The 13,807-nt window shown below is 43.5% G+C and overlaps 1 protein-coding gene across 2 annotated transcripts in view; it reads left to right on the top strand.

The window, feature by feature from the left end:
- Positions 1 to 13,807, top strand: part of Kdm5a (lysine demethylase 5A) — a 53,433-nt gene that overhangs the window by 23,982 nt on the left and 15,644 nt on the right. For both annotated transcript variants that reach the window (XM_069988836.1, XM_069988837.1), the window contains 9 exons: positions 698 to 892; positions 1,740 to 1,921; positions 2,422 to 2,546; positions 3,079 to 3,229; positions 5,773 to 5,887; positions 8,596 to 8,951; positions 10,162 to 10,300; positions 11,501 to 11,680; positions 12,267 to 12,428. In XM_069988836.1, coding sequence (XP_069844937.1) covers positions 698 to 892; positions 1,740 to 1,921; positions 2,422 to 2,546; positions 3,079 to 3,229; positions 5,773 to 5,887; positions 8,596 to 8,951; positions 10,162 to 10,300; positions 11,501 to 11,680; positions 12,267 to 12,428 — 1,605 coding nt within the window. The remainder of the gene's footprint in view (positions 1 to 697; positions 893 to 1,739; positions 1,922 to 2,421; positions 2,547 to 3,078; positions 3,230 to 5,772; positions 5,888 to 8,595; positions 8,952 to 10,161; positions 10,301 to 11,500; positions 11,681 to 12,266; positions 12,429 to 13,807) is intronic.

The following is a 13,807-nucleotide window of genomic DNA, read 5'->3' as shown; positions in this document are numbered from 1 at the left end:
GTTAGACAATGTATATTGGTTAAATATTACTTTCACCTAATTTTTCCTTTTTTTCCCCCCTAATAATGTATTCTCTTTGTTCTGAATGCTAAATACTTTCACTTAACATTCTATAGTTGGAACTTTTAACTTCTTTTTTCTCTTGTGCCAGTACTTGGGCTTGAACCTGGGGACTCACGCTCTTACTGTGCTTTTTTGCTCAAGGCTAGCACTGTTTTATCACAGTTTGTTAGCATATTTCTAGGTAATTGGAGATAAGTGTCTTAGGGACTATTCTACCTGGTGTTCTCTTTGAACTTAGATCCTTAGATAGCAGGTTTCCTGAGTAGCTAGGGTTACAGGTGTAAGCCACCAGCACCCTGCTTAAGATTTTCTGTTAACAGTATTTTATCTTTTACCTTTATGGCTAATCCTTTGTTAGTTTGGCCTCAGTTTTCCACCTCATATACCAAGGAACTCCATCTTCCCAAACTCAGTTTGGGACAGGAGTTTAGTATCTCAGATAATGGAAATCCCTGGGAAGGGCCTGTGGAATTCTTGCTGGGCCACAGAGAGTTAATGCTTACAGTAGCCGCTTAGGTTCAGCTATGACTTGTACTCTGTCTTGATAATCAAAGGGAAGATCTGGAGGGTAGTGGTGCTTCTGTTCTGGGATGTTATGAACAAGTAATTTAATTTGGAAATCTCCTGTTTTCAGCTGCCCATTGGTCGTCAGTGTGTAAATCATTACCGAAGGCTGAAGCGCCACTGTGTCTTCTCTCATGAGGAACTCATTTTCAAAATGGCAGCAGATCCAGAATGCCTGGATGTGGGGCTGGCCGCTATGGTCTGCAAAGAGTTGACTCTCATGACTGAAGAAGAAACGCGATTAAGGGAGTCCGTTGTTCAGATGGTGAGTTCGCCGAGCCCAGTTGCTGCTCTTGTTTCTGTTTCATGGAATATAGAAAAAAAATGAACATACAGAATTTTTACCTTTGATTTCTTCTAGAGTTGAACACAAAAATCAGTAATTTCAAGAATATTTTGTATTTTAGTAGTTGCTATTTTTGTTTTTCTTCAGATTCCAAAAGTTCTAGGAAACGATGTCACCTAGATTTTTTTCCTCTTCTTTAGCATATATTAATTGTACAGGGGGGTTTCATTGTGATGTTTCCTTACCTGCTTTTAGCGTGCACACAGATTCATCCCCTCTGTTAGCTTTTCATTTCCCGGCTTTCTCTACCTTCTAAACGGTTTTCAGTATGCTTTCATGCTGAGTATGAATGAAGTACTTAGATCATTTTACCTTCACTTTGACCCTCCCCTCCCCTCCCACTGATTCCCACATTCAGGATAGTTTCCCCTTTTTTGCACTCATAATTCATTTTGAGGATCATGGTTTAAAGAATCATGGAAATGGAGGTGTGGCTCAAGTGATAGAGTAAAAACGCCAAAAAGACCATGCTGGCTTTGAACCATTATCTTCACATCTCAGCCTCCTGAGTAGCTAGGATTATAGGCATGAGCCACCATCGCTCTCCTGCTAGAAAATATTTTCTTGTCATGCCATTGACTTATTCCCTACTGTAGGAGAGAAGTTTTTTTTTTTTGAGGGGGGGTGGTTTGATCAGTCATGGGGCTCAAACTCTGGGCTTGGGCACGGTCCCTGTGTTCTTCAGTTCAAGGCGAGCCACAGCACCACTTTTTTTTATGCTTTGAAGAAAAGGCAACGTTGATGTGTGCTGTCGCTTGTGTTTCAGGGAGTTCTGATGTCAGAAGAGGAAGTGTTTGAGCTTGTTCCTGACGATGAGCGACAGTGCTCTGCATGCAGAACCACGTGCTTCCTTTCGGCTCTCACCTGCTCCTGTAATCCCGAGCGGCTGGTGTGTCTCTACCACCCAGCTGATCTGTGCCCCTGCCCCATGCAGAAGAAATGTCTTAGGTATCCAAAAGTAAAGTCAGATCTTGAATTATTCCCTTCCTGTCCCTGATCTAGTAACTTCCTGTCTTCTGCTTGCTCGAGGACTAGGTTTCTAAACACGGAGACTGTGATTACTCGCTTCATCAGTTAATTCCAGATGTTTCTTCTCTCTCTTTACATTGAAACCGTGACCCCCCCCCCCCATCCCCATACTGGGGGTTGGGCTTAGGGCCGGCCTCCTTATTGCTAGGCAAGCACTTTACCACTTGAGCAGCACCCACAATCCTGTGGGCATCCTTCATTTTCTCATTTATTTTCAGGTGGTTCTTGGGTTTAAAGTTTTTGTTTCGGTGAGGTTTTTTGGGGGGCGGGGGGAATAGATACTGCTATCCATTTGAAAATGGTATAAACATCGGGAAACTGTCCAATGACTACACGCTGCACCCCTAATCCTGTACCATCTTTCATTTTCTCACCATTTATTTGCAAGTTGTAAAGTGTTTAATTTCTGTTTTTTGTAGATACCGCTACCCCCTGGAAGAGCTCCCTTCCCTCCTGTGCGGTGTGGGGGCCCGGGCACAGTCCTACGACACTTGGGTCAGTCGCGTCACAGAGGCGCTGTCCGATAACCTCAGCCACAAGAAAGGTTACGTTTTTCCTCTTCCGTGGGCCTGCACTGTAGTGTTCTCACCTTGTCCCCGGCTGCTAGGACAGTGGAGACTGAAGAGCTCCTTGGATATTGTCTATTTGAGAAACTTTGTCTTTGGAGACAGAGGGTCTCACGTAACCTGGAGTTCACTCTAGCCCAGGCTGGCTTCTACCTCTAACCCTCCTGCCTTGGGCTCAGTGTGAGGATTGCAGCTGTGTGCTGCCGTGCTTGGCAGCAGTCCTCTTTGAACGAACAGGCTGACCTCAGATGGGACAGGCAGCTTGTAGCTGGGTGTATTTGCTACTAGCTGACTGACACTCAAGACTTTATTGAAAGAGAAATGATCTCCAGGCCTTGGAATGGGTTCAGGTACCTGCTAGAAGCTTTCACTGCATTGGTGAGAGTTTTCACCGCTGTGTGAGATTTCCGCTAGTTGGCTGATGACCCACCTGGGGAGGTGGATGAGGTTTTAGAGTGGCTCTTTGTGTCTCTGGTCATAGCATGTGGCTTTTTTCATATTATTTTACAGATTTGATTGAATTAAGAGTAATGCTTGAAGATGCTGAGGACAGGAAATACCCAGAGAACGATCTCTTTCGAAAACTCAGGGATGCTGTTAAAGAAGCCGAGACCTGTGCTTCTGTGGCTCAGCTGCTGCTTAGCAAGAAGCAGAAACATAGGTAAGAATAAAAGTGAACGTTTTAGCTGGTTTAATCTCTTGTAGCGCTGGTTCTTCCTTCTCCAGTAATGAATGCCTCCGTCTTCTTTCCTCTCTGCCTTCCCACTCCCTTCCTCTATTCATCTTCAGAAATTGTGGAAGCTCTTTAAATCATAATACTGGGGGTCACACTGACTGTGTGTGTGTGAGAGAGGGAGAGAGACAACGTGCCTCTGTGCAGGAAAAACTGCGTCTACCAGTTTGTTTACCCGGTTTAGTCGCACCTGGCATCCCCTTTCTCTCTTGAGTGAGGCCTTCAAGTCAGGTTTTTGAAATCCAGTACCCAAGTCTCCTGGCTTACGCAAATACAAGTTTACTTTTCCAGGTACTGAAAGCAAGCTGTAGTGGCAATGTCCTGTCTCACGTTGAATAGAGGGAAGAAGCCCCTCGGGAAATCTAATGCTTGTGTCTGAGAAAAGAGCTTAGTGAGTTTTCACCTTTGTTCAGACCATCTTTTTTAGTTGATAACAACTAACCAGGCTGTTCCTGAATTAAGCTTTCTTAAATCTTAAACTTTCTATATCCAGAATTTTTTATTTATTTATTTATTTATTTATTTTTTTGGGTCCGGTCATGGGGCCTGAACTCTGGGCCTGGGCGCTGTCCCTCAGCTCTTCAGCTCAAGGTTAGCACTCTACCACTTGAGCCACAGCGCCACTTCCGGCTTTTTTCTTTTTGCTTATGTGGTGCTGAGGAATCGAACCCAGGGCCTCAGGCATGCAAGGCAAGCATTCTACCACTGAGCCACCTTCCCAGCCCCATCCAGAATTTTTTAATGGGGGCCCTGGAGAAAGTGTTTTGTTTTTTGTTTTCTTGATTTTTTTTTTTAGTTCAGGTGACACTTGCTTTATGATCTGCTAAGGGGTGGGGGTTACAGCTCTTAGTTCACAATTTCTTTCCTCACAGAGCAACACGTGCACGCATGTGCGCACACACACGCACCTCACACACTCGCCTTTCTTAGAGTGCTCTGCTTCCTACTGAGCTCCCTCCGTTGGTTCCTTGTTTTAAGTCTTCTTGTTTCCTGCTTTATCTTCTCACCCTATCACCTTCTGGTGAACTAATTCTGATTTTATGTCACCTCCCCCCCATCCCCCATGAATGTAGAATGAACACTAACCTAGAGTGTCAGGTAGTTTGGGCTGCTTTTCGCTACTGTATTTCTTATTCTTACGTGGTTGGCGCATGATCAATAAGTGCGGTGATGGGTGAGATGATACCACAGGCAGAAGGCAGGTGGCAGCAGGGAGTAATCTGGGTGCATGTAGAAGAGGCAGGGTTTACGAGCCTACAAGTGTGAGGCTTGAACTCGGGGCCTGGGTGCTGGTCCTGAGCTCTTTTGCTTAAGGCCTAGTGCTCTACCGCTTTGAGCCACAGTTCCACTTCTGGTTTTCTGCTGGTTAGAGACTGTCCTGTCTGGGTTGGCTTTGCATTATAATCCACAGATCTCAGGCTTCTGAGTAGCTAGGATTATAGGCATGAGCCACCAGGGCCCGGCCTGTGTCCCTTTCATTGAATGCAGTTTACGCATATTATTGCTTCTTAGGCATTCCAGCACATTCCTCTGTCTGCGGCTGCACCTTCCTCTTGTCCCTGTTCCCTGTCCTCTTCCAACTTCCTGTCTTCTGAGACATCTCACTGTGTAGTCGGAAGTGGCCAGTCTTCTTTTGTTCAGCTCCTAAATGTCTGGCATCACAGGGTTTGCCACCATGCCTGGTATGAATGGCTTTTTCTGTAGTGGTGTGTTATTCTGGGTTTGAAAATACTTTATTGTACATGCACATGCATGTGTGTGTTTGTATGTACTGAGGTTTGAGTTCAGAGGTTTTTACTTTTTCAGTTTGCGCTTTTATCCCTTAACTCACAAATTTAGCCCAGTTTTTTAGCTGGTTGAGATAGAGTCTTGTGGACTTTTCGTCAGCGCTGGTTTCAAACTATAATCCTACATAGTAGGTAAGATTACAGGAATGAGCCTTTGCCACCTAATGTGAATTTTTTAAATCTATTTTATTAGAAAACCTTTCTTAGAGACATTATCCAGTGGAGTTTTAGCTTGTCATGGGGCTGCTGACTCTGGGAGAATTTACTAAAAGCATAGGTACAGGTAACTTTTAGAAAAATTAGTATGCATCTAGATGTTAAAACACTTCTAGGTGGTTCAGTAGCTGTGTCAGGTGATAGCTCCTGGTTCCTGATAGCGAGGTGCCCAAGACTCAGAGCTCATTTTCTCCTGCACTTACTGTTCCACATGGTGAACTTCCTTCATGTTTGCAGGGTTCCACACACATAGCTTAGAGGGACTGGGACTTGGACACTTGAGTGTTGTGAGTTATTAACTGCTCAGCATGCAACTTAATTCTGAAGTGATCACCATTGCAGTGGAATTCCTCTGACGCTAGGATTCCAGGATTGCAGAGGTTTGAATTGTGCAGAGACTGGGAGCCCCACGAGAGACCGGGATAACTTAAATTTTCCTTACAACATCTCCATATTATTTCTCATCAGACAGAGCCCAGATAGTGGGAGAACGCGGACCAAACTGACCGTAGAAGAACTGAAGGCCTTTGTCCAGCAGCTTTTCAGTCTTCCATGTGTCATCAGCCAAGCTCGACAAGTGAAGGTGAAGTCTGCCTCCTTGCCTTGTGTCTTTGTGGTGGGGACTGCGTTCAGGGCTCACAGAACGCCATGTCTACCCTAGTTTTTGCTGTTTCTTTTCTCACATATGTGCTGCTGTTTAAGGTTTTTAGTAAGCAGTCTATGTCATGGGTTTTCACTGTTTTGGGTTTTTCCTTTTTAAAGGAATAAAGCCTAAAACGAATTGAGAATTTGTTTTAGCTTAGCATTTTTATCAAAAGTATATATCAACCGTGCTATTCTACATAACTATTAATGTTTTTCTTGTTTGTTTTAGGGATGGCCAGAATATCTAAAACAGTTTGTGATGAGGTTGTCAATTTACAAAATATACTATCAGTTATATATAATTTTCTTGTCTTACCCCTTTGATAGTTGATTACTCCCTCTCTTTTTTTTTTTTTTTTTTTTTGGGTCCGGTCATGGGGCCTGAACTCTGGGCCTGGGCGCTGTCCCTCAGCTCTTCAGCTCAAGGCTAGCGCTCTACCACTTGAGCCACAGCACCACTTCCGGCTTTTTTCTTTTTGCTTATGTGGTGCTGAGGAATCGAACCCAGGGCCTCAGGCATGCAAGGCAAGCGCTCTACCACTGAGCCACCTTCCCAGCCTCTACTCCCTCTCTTAATTGACTCTCCTTTAGGCATCCGTGGCATAGTACTCTCCTGCTCTTAATTCTCTTCGCTCTTTCTCCAGACTAATAAATGTAGAATACGAAGGAGCCTCAGCCCTTTTAGCTGTGTGCTCTCTGATTTGTCCATTGTCGATAAATATCACCTGTATCTTGTTGATGCCAAGATCTCTCACTCTTCCTTCCTCCTTCTCTATAGACATATATCTAGATGTATAATGTTTTTGCTTGCTTGCTTCATGTACTGGGGTTTGAACTTGGAGTCTTGCATGGGCTAGGCAGAGTAAAAGCCATCTTCAAAAACCTTTTAATGACAGGCACTGGTGGCTTCTGACTGTAATACAATATCTGATATCTGAAGATCACAGATTGAGGCCAGCCCAGGCAGATATTCTTATCTCCAATTAACCACTCAAAAACCAGAAATGGAGCTGTGACTCAAAGTGGTAGAATGTGCTAGCCTTGAGCAAAAAGCGCTTAGAGACTTTGTCTGCCCAGGCCCTGAGTACAAGCCCCATGACCACATTTCCCCTCCAAAAAAACTTTTAGGAGCTGGGAATGTGACTCAGTGATAAGAGTGGTTGCCTAGAATGCAAAAGGCCCTGGGTTTGATTCCTCAGTACCACATACACAGCAAAAGCTGGGTCTGTGGCTCAAAATGTAGAGTTGCTAACCTTGAGCAAAAAGAAGCTCGGAGACAGCGCCCAGGCCCCAAGTTCAAGCCACAGGACTGGCAAAAATAAATAAATAAATAATAAAACTTTTAATGAGTCAAGAGAAAAAAGTCCTAGGCTACTTGATTTCCTCATTTCATTTCCCTGTGCCCAGCCTAAACAAGTGCTGCTCTTGCCTCTAAAATGGATCCCTCCTCAAACCAGTTACCACCTCCATTGCTTAAAATATGCTCGGAGTGTGCCACACAATTCCCCGTGGATAACAGCCTCTTAACTACTTCCTCTTCTATTCTGTCTCCCAGTTTATTTTTTGTTAGGAAAGGCAGAATGATCATCTCAAATATAAGTAAAGTTAGAGCACTTCCCTGTGCTTAAAATTCTCCGGTGGTTCCTAAGTGCCATTAGAAAGAAATCTAGTCATTTTAATCTACAAGACATTATGCACTCTTTCCTCGACTTACTTGTTTCTGATCTGTCCACCTAAGCTCATTCTTCTTTAAAAAGATTTTGTAGTTAGTTCCTGCCTGATCTCAATTCTTGGTCCAGTGAACCCAGGTCAGAAAAAGACCTATCAATCCCTAGCTTCCTGGTCAGTGCTCCAAATTTTAACAGAAAACGTGGGGCAGCTAAGTTGACCCTGTTCCTTACATCTGGCAAGAGAGGAACTCAGGCAAGACTTGAATATAGTAAAAGTGATAGTAAAAATATTAGAAAAGAAATGTGGCAAAAAAAACTGAGCATTTGGCATAGACATGCCGCAGGGAAGATAGCACGTTAGTCCATCTCAAACATACTGCTCTGTCTTGGTGGTACAGAGGTTGGCCTTGTGTTAAATAGGGAGAATTAGAGTCCTTGAAGATGGCTTCTTGATTGGTGGGCTTCCTTTCTATTTCCTATAAAGCTGTGGTGCCAAAGATTTAGTGTAGCATCCTTATCTCCTTATTTGTCATTAACAGGTGACTTCCTTTCTTGTTCCCCATTTCATTGTCCAGCATTTTTGGCTTGTCAGCCTGTCCGGCCATCTCTTCCAGTTGTATGGGCCTGCGCTCCCTGAATGCCTGTTTTTCTACTAACTGCCATCACCCCAGCTCCTCACAGCTCCCACCACCAGTCTCTGTGTGGTTTGGGTTCATCATCTTCTGTGATTGTCATATCAGAGTACTGTGGCATTCCCTCTCTTGCCAGTCTCTGTTGTGCTGGCCCGTTGTCAGAGTGCTCATACTGATAGAGACATTTCACTTACGTGTTTACTGTCTGGCCATTGGAGTGTATGGTTTGTCTTAAGTTAGCAGTCATTATGTAGTTTTTGAATGAGTCCAGTATTATAAATGTGAAACTTACTTAAAGAATGTCTGTTCTTTATCCCTTTAAATTTTCTTTTTATCTTTTTCAGAATCTGCTAGATGATGTGGAAGAGTTTCATGAACGTGCTCAGAAGGCCATGATGGATGAAACGCCAGATTCTTCCAAACTCCAGATGCTGATAGACATGGGTTCTAGTCTCTATGTGGAGCTTCCTGAATTACCCCGGCTGAAACAAGAGCTCCAGCAGGCTCGGTGGCTGGATGAAGTGAGGCTGACCCTGTCCGATCCTCAGCAGGTCACTTTGGATGCCATGAAGAAACTGATTGACTCTGGTGTAGGACTGGCACCCCACCATGCTGTGGAGAAAGCAATGGCTGAACTACAGGAGCTCCTTACAGTCTCTGAACGATGGGAAGAAAAGGCTAAGCTTTGCCTGCAGGCCAGGTGAAGACATTTTGGTGACGGTTGCCTCTTTGAGAACCTTAGCAAGTAGAATGGGAAGGAGGAAATAAAGGGCCTCTTTCATGAGGTGGTTAACTTGACCACCAGCACCAAGATAGCAAATGAGGCTGCATGTAGACAGTTTCAGATAGGTTCCAACTACATACAGGATACTTTGGCCTCAGCAGGAGTTTGTTGAGCTTGGACCTTCAATTGAGAAGTTTCAGAGAAATAAGAATTTATGAAGCCGGGCACTGGTGGTTCACGCCTGTAATCCTAGCTACTCAGGAGGCTGAGATCTGAGAATCACCGTTCAAAGCCAGCCCCGGGCAGGAAAGTCTAAGAGACTCTTATCTCCAATAAACCACTTGAAAACCTGAAGTGGCACTGTGGCTCAAGCGGTAGAGTGCTCGCCTTGAGCTGAAGAGCGCAGAGACAGTGCCCAAGCCCAGAGTTCAAACCCCATGACCCACCAAAAAAAAAAAGAATTTATGGAGAACCTTGAAAAAGAACAGTAGGGTGGAAATAGAAGGGGGAAATGTGATAAACTGAGAAACATGTAAGGTGTGTTCAGGTGACAAGTTGAGTTTTTCTGGAATGGAGGCTGTAGTTAGGAAAGTAATAGGAGATAAGGTTTGTATAGAGATAAGGTTTATATCGGACTGTGTCGTTAGCACTGGCATCCCACTGTACTTAATGAGGATAAGTAGTGATATATACCATATATGTATATATTACTAATCTGACTAGTAATTAGCTTTGGTATTCTTTGTGAAAGCATTTTTGCAAAAACATTGTGAGAATTTTATCTGTCATCATGGGGCTTATGGACACTGTCCCTGAGCTCTTTTGCTCAAGGCTAGCACTCTTCCACTTTGAACCACAGCACCACTTCCAGTTTTTGAGTGGTTAATTGGAGTCTCACGGAGACTTTGCTGCCTAGGCTGGTTTCAAACTGCGATCCTCAGATCTCCGCCTGCTGAGTAGCTAGGATTTACAGGTGTGAGCCACCGGCGCCCAGCCAAGGGGGTATAATTTATTTATACAAAATGACCAATGAGTTAGTTTTTCTCTATCAGACGGAACGTGGTGCTTGCTTTGCTGAGAACTAAGTGACAGAAGTGAAGGTTCTTTCCACATAATACATTGTTGTTAAATGTTGGTAGTACTTGCACTTTTCTTCATGTTTTCCTCCATTTTGTTGCTCATTTAGACCACGGCACAGTGTAGCAAGTTTAGAAAGCATTGTGAATGAAGCCAAGAACATTCCAGCTTTTCTTCCGAACGTGTTGTCCCTGAAAGAGGCCCTACACAAGGCTCGAGAATGGACAGCAAAGGTGGAAGCTCTTCAGGTAAGCACACTGGCATTAGCCTGCCCAGCAGGTCGCGCCTGCCTCGCGCATGAACCTTGAAACCTCTCATTCCTTTGGATAGAAAATCATAATGAAGCATCGGTGCTTAGAATTCACCTGCTCTTCCATCTGATTCTATAATTGAAAAACCACCTTTTATATATAACTAGCTATTATTACAAAAGGTGATGGGATTAGCTATTCAGTGCTTACCGAAGGGGGGTTTTATCTTTTTTCCCCAGGCATGTACTACTTTTAAAATAAGAAGTGGAAAAATAAGATGAAATGAGCACTTACTGAAGCACCTAGTACTTTGATATTTTTTTTAGGTGTTTGGGAACAGGAAAGTGAGAAATGATGTAAATGCATATTTTTCTTGAAGAGATAACACGTTTACAGTTTACAGTAGTGAAATCAGTGCTGAATTTTGCTTGAAGTATTAAAAGCCATTGGCATGAAGTGTGGTAGTATCCACCTGTGATCTCAAAATGCTGAGGCCAGAGGATACAGAGTTCAAGGGCTGCCTGGGCCTATATTATGCAATCTTGTCTCCCTCCCCGCCCCCCCCAAAAATAAATAAATAAGCCGTAAGTAATATTGGTAGAGTTGTATATATACTTTCATTTTAGAACTATACCCAAGAAAACTTGTCTCAAGAAAGAACATTTTCTAGTTGTATTGACTCCTCTTCCACTCTGTCAATTTTCAGTTCACTTTTTCTGGGACTCAGCTCCTGCTGCTTTTTCTTCCTCTTATTACCTCTGTTTTGATCGGGGCTACTCTTTTGTCTCTGATCCTACCCAGGCAGTGTGGTCTCTGATCATCCTAATTGGCTATTTATGATTGAAAAGCTAACAGGCCGTCTGATGTCTGTTTCCTTGGTAATGTGGAAAGACTGTGTCTCTGCCTGGCCCTCTGGCCCTTTTCTTCAGTGGGGTATTGACATGTGGGTGCTGAGTAAGTGGACAGGTTGTGATGGTAGTCAAGGCTTTGTTTAGGATGCATGGTTTGGGAGGAGGGTCAGTCAAGACTTATCTGGAAGGAGTTTTGGAGGCAATTGACATGAATTTGACATAAGAGGGAAGAGTACTCATGTTTGTAAGACTTTCTGTATCTGAGCATTTTTCTGCATTCCCCTGACATGTTCCAGGCTCCATAAGAGAAGCGAGGTTTTAAGAATCTGCTTCTGTCTGATTTCAGAGTGGCAGCAATTATGCTTACTTGGAGCAGCTTGAGAGCTTATCTGCCAAGGGACGCCCCATCCCTGTGCGGCTTGATGCCCTGCCCCAGGTGGAGTCGCAGGTCGCGGCAGCACGGGCTTGGAGAGAGCGGACTGGGCGCACCTTTCTGAAGAAGAATTCCAGCCATACGCTGCTGCAGGTAACAAGGGTCCTTGGTGTCCAGCTCCTCAGCACTCCATCAGCAGCTGATAAACTTAACCCTCTGGCTGGTTGTAGCGCAGGTGAGGGGTGTTCCCAGTTTAATCTGGTCTTTAAAGCTAGTGATACCTCCCAGACCTATCAGATGTAGTCTGAAATTTGGAGCCTTAGACTCATATCCTGATAATCTTGTGCTGTGTCCAGAAAAAGCAGTCAGCCTGATCTTATCTCTGGGTATTGGACTCTGTCACTGACAGATGTTATTTCTCAGAAGCACAGATTTAAATCCTTGTCCTTAGTATGGTGAGCAGGTTGATCATGGTAGTCAGAGGACAGGCTCTGAAGTGGGACAGTTTCAGATTTGAGGACTGGCTCTTTTCTTGCTAGCCTCGTGTCCTTGCGCAAGTTGTTCCATGAATCTATTTCCTTTGTTTGTAGAGTGTGGAAATAAATGTGTAAGATTGCACAGGTTCAGTTAGATACGTACATAAAGTTCTTAAGGTCCCAGGACATGGTGTGCGGCTGTATGTGTTTCCTTTTATTTCACTTTAGAAAACTACAGTTTATATTTTGGTTTTATTTTTTAGGTGCTAAGTCCCCGAACTGACATTGGTATATACGGGAGTGGTAAAAACAGGAGGAAAAAAGTGAAAGAATTAATAGAAAAAGAAAAAGAGAAGGACCTAGACCTCGAGCCCTTGAGTGATTTGGAGGAAGGACTGGAGGAAACAAGAGATACAGCCATGGTGGTAAGAAACCGGGAAGATGTTAACAGGTGTAGGCTTTTACATTGGTGTACTCTGTCATAGGATATATATTTATTTATTTACTTATTTTGTGTCAGTCCTGAGACTTCAACGCAGGGCCTGTGCGCTGTCCCTGAGATTCTTTCTCTCAAAGCTAGCACTCTACCACTTAAGCCACAGCACCACTCCTGGCTTTTTCTGAGTAGTTTATTAGAGATAAGAGTCTCACAGACTTTCCTGCCCAGGCTGGCTTCAAACTGCCATCCTCAGATCTCAGCCTCCTGAGTAGTTAAGATTTCAGGCATGAGCCACTAGTACCTGGCTAGGACTTTTTTTTTAATATAATTTTATTGTTACTATTAAGGTAGGGATTTATTTTCCTATACATTTGTAATTGCCGTGCAAAAAGTTTACTATTCTTTTCCACATACCAGTTTTTTATTGCTTTAATTGTTGTGTAATATCTATCAAAGTTGGACATAATCTGCTTTTTGTTTTCTCTTTGTGGTGGGGATCAAACTTAGGCTTCTTGCTGGCTAGTCAAAGCACTCTACCACTGAACTTCATTCCCAGCCTGCTCAGAACATTTGCTCAGAACATTACTTTTCCCTCCTACTGAGATACTGGAGTTTAAACTTAAGACTTTGCTTGCTAGCAGGCAGTCTGCCAGTTGAGCCATACTCTCAGCCCTACTTTGTTAAAAATGTTCTGTTGTAAGTAAGCAGGGGAACTTGCTGTATAATGTTCTTTAAGTTAGTTAGAAATTGAATTAGTTTAGTAGCATTTTGTGGCTCTTAATACTGTTGTGCTTTCTGAAGCAGTTGAAGTAGAGTACTGGTGCCAGATACTCTCAAAATCTCTCCCTTTTATTAGCTTTTGGGAGGATATTGACTATTCAGTAAAAGTGTTTATAGCAGTGAGAATTATGATAATTTTTTGAACCACAATAGTTCTAGTCAGGCATTTTGCTGGCTAATTGAAGATGGAACTCTCCTAGACTTTTTCTGCCTCGTCCAGCTTTACCCAGGATCCTCCAGATCACAGCTTCCTGAGCAGCCAGGCTTATAGGTGTGAGCCACTAAGCTATTCAGGAGACTGAGAGCTGAAGATCTTAATTCAAAGCCAGCCTGGTCAGGAATGTCCACCCAAAAAAGCTAGAAGTGGAGCTGTGGCTCTAGTGATAGAACACGAGCCTTGAGCACAAAATCCCAGGAACAGTGTGCTAGTCCTGAGTTCAAGCCCTAGGACCAGCACAAAAACAAAAAAGAATGGGAAGAATTAGGATTACTAGAAGAATAAAAATGAAAATTAGACAGTTAGTAGTTGAGAACTGCATATAACATGTAGCTTGGTGTACTCTTCTTTCTCTCTACAAATAATCC

This window comes from Dipodomys merriami, unplaced genomic scaffold (assembly GCF_024711535.1).
Source record: "Dipodomys merriami isolate MVZ:Mamm:240054 unplaced genomic scaffold, mDipMer1.0.p SCAF_368, whole genome shotgun sequence".
Classification (NCBI taxonomy): domain Eukaryota; kingdom Metazoa; phylum Chordata; class Mammalia; order Rodentia; family Heteromyidae; genus Dipodomys; species Dipodomys merriami.
This window is presented reverse-complemented; position numbering and strand designations above follow the sequence as displayed.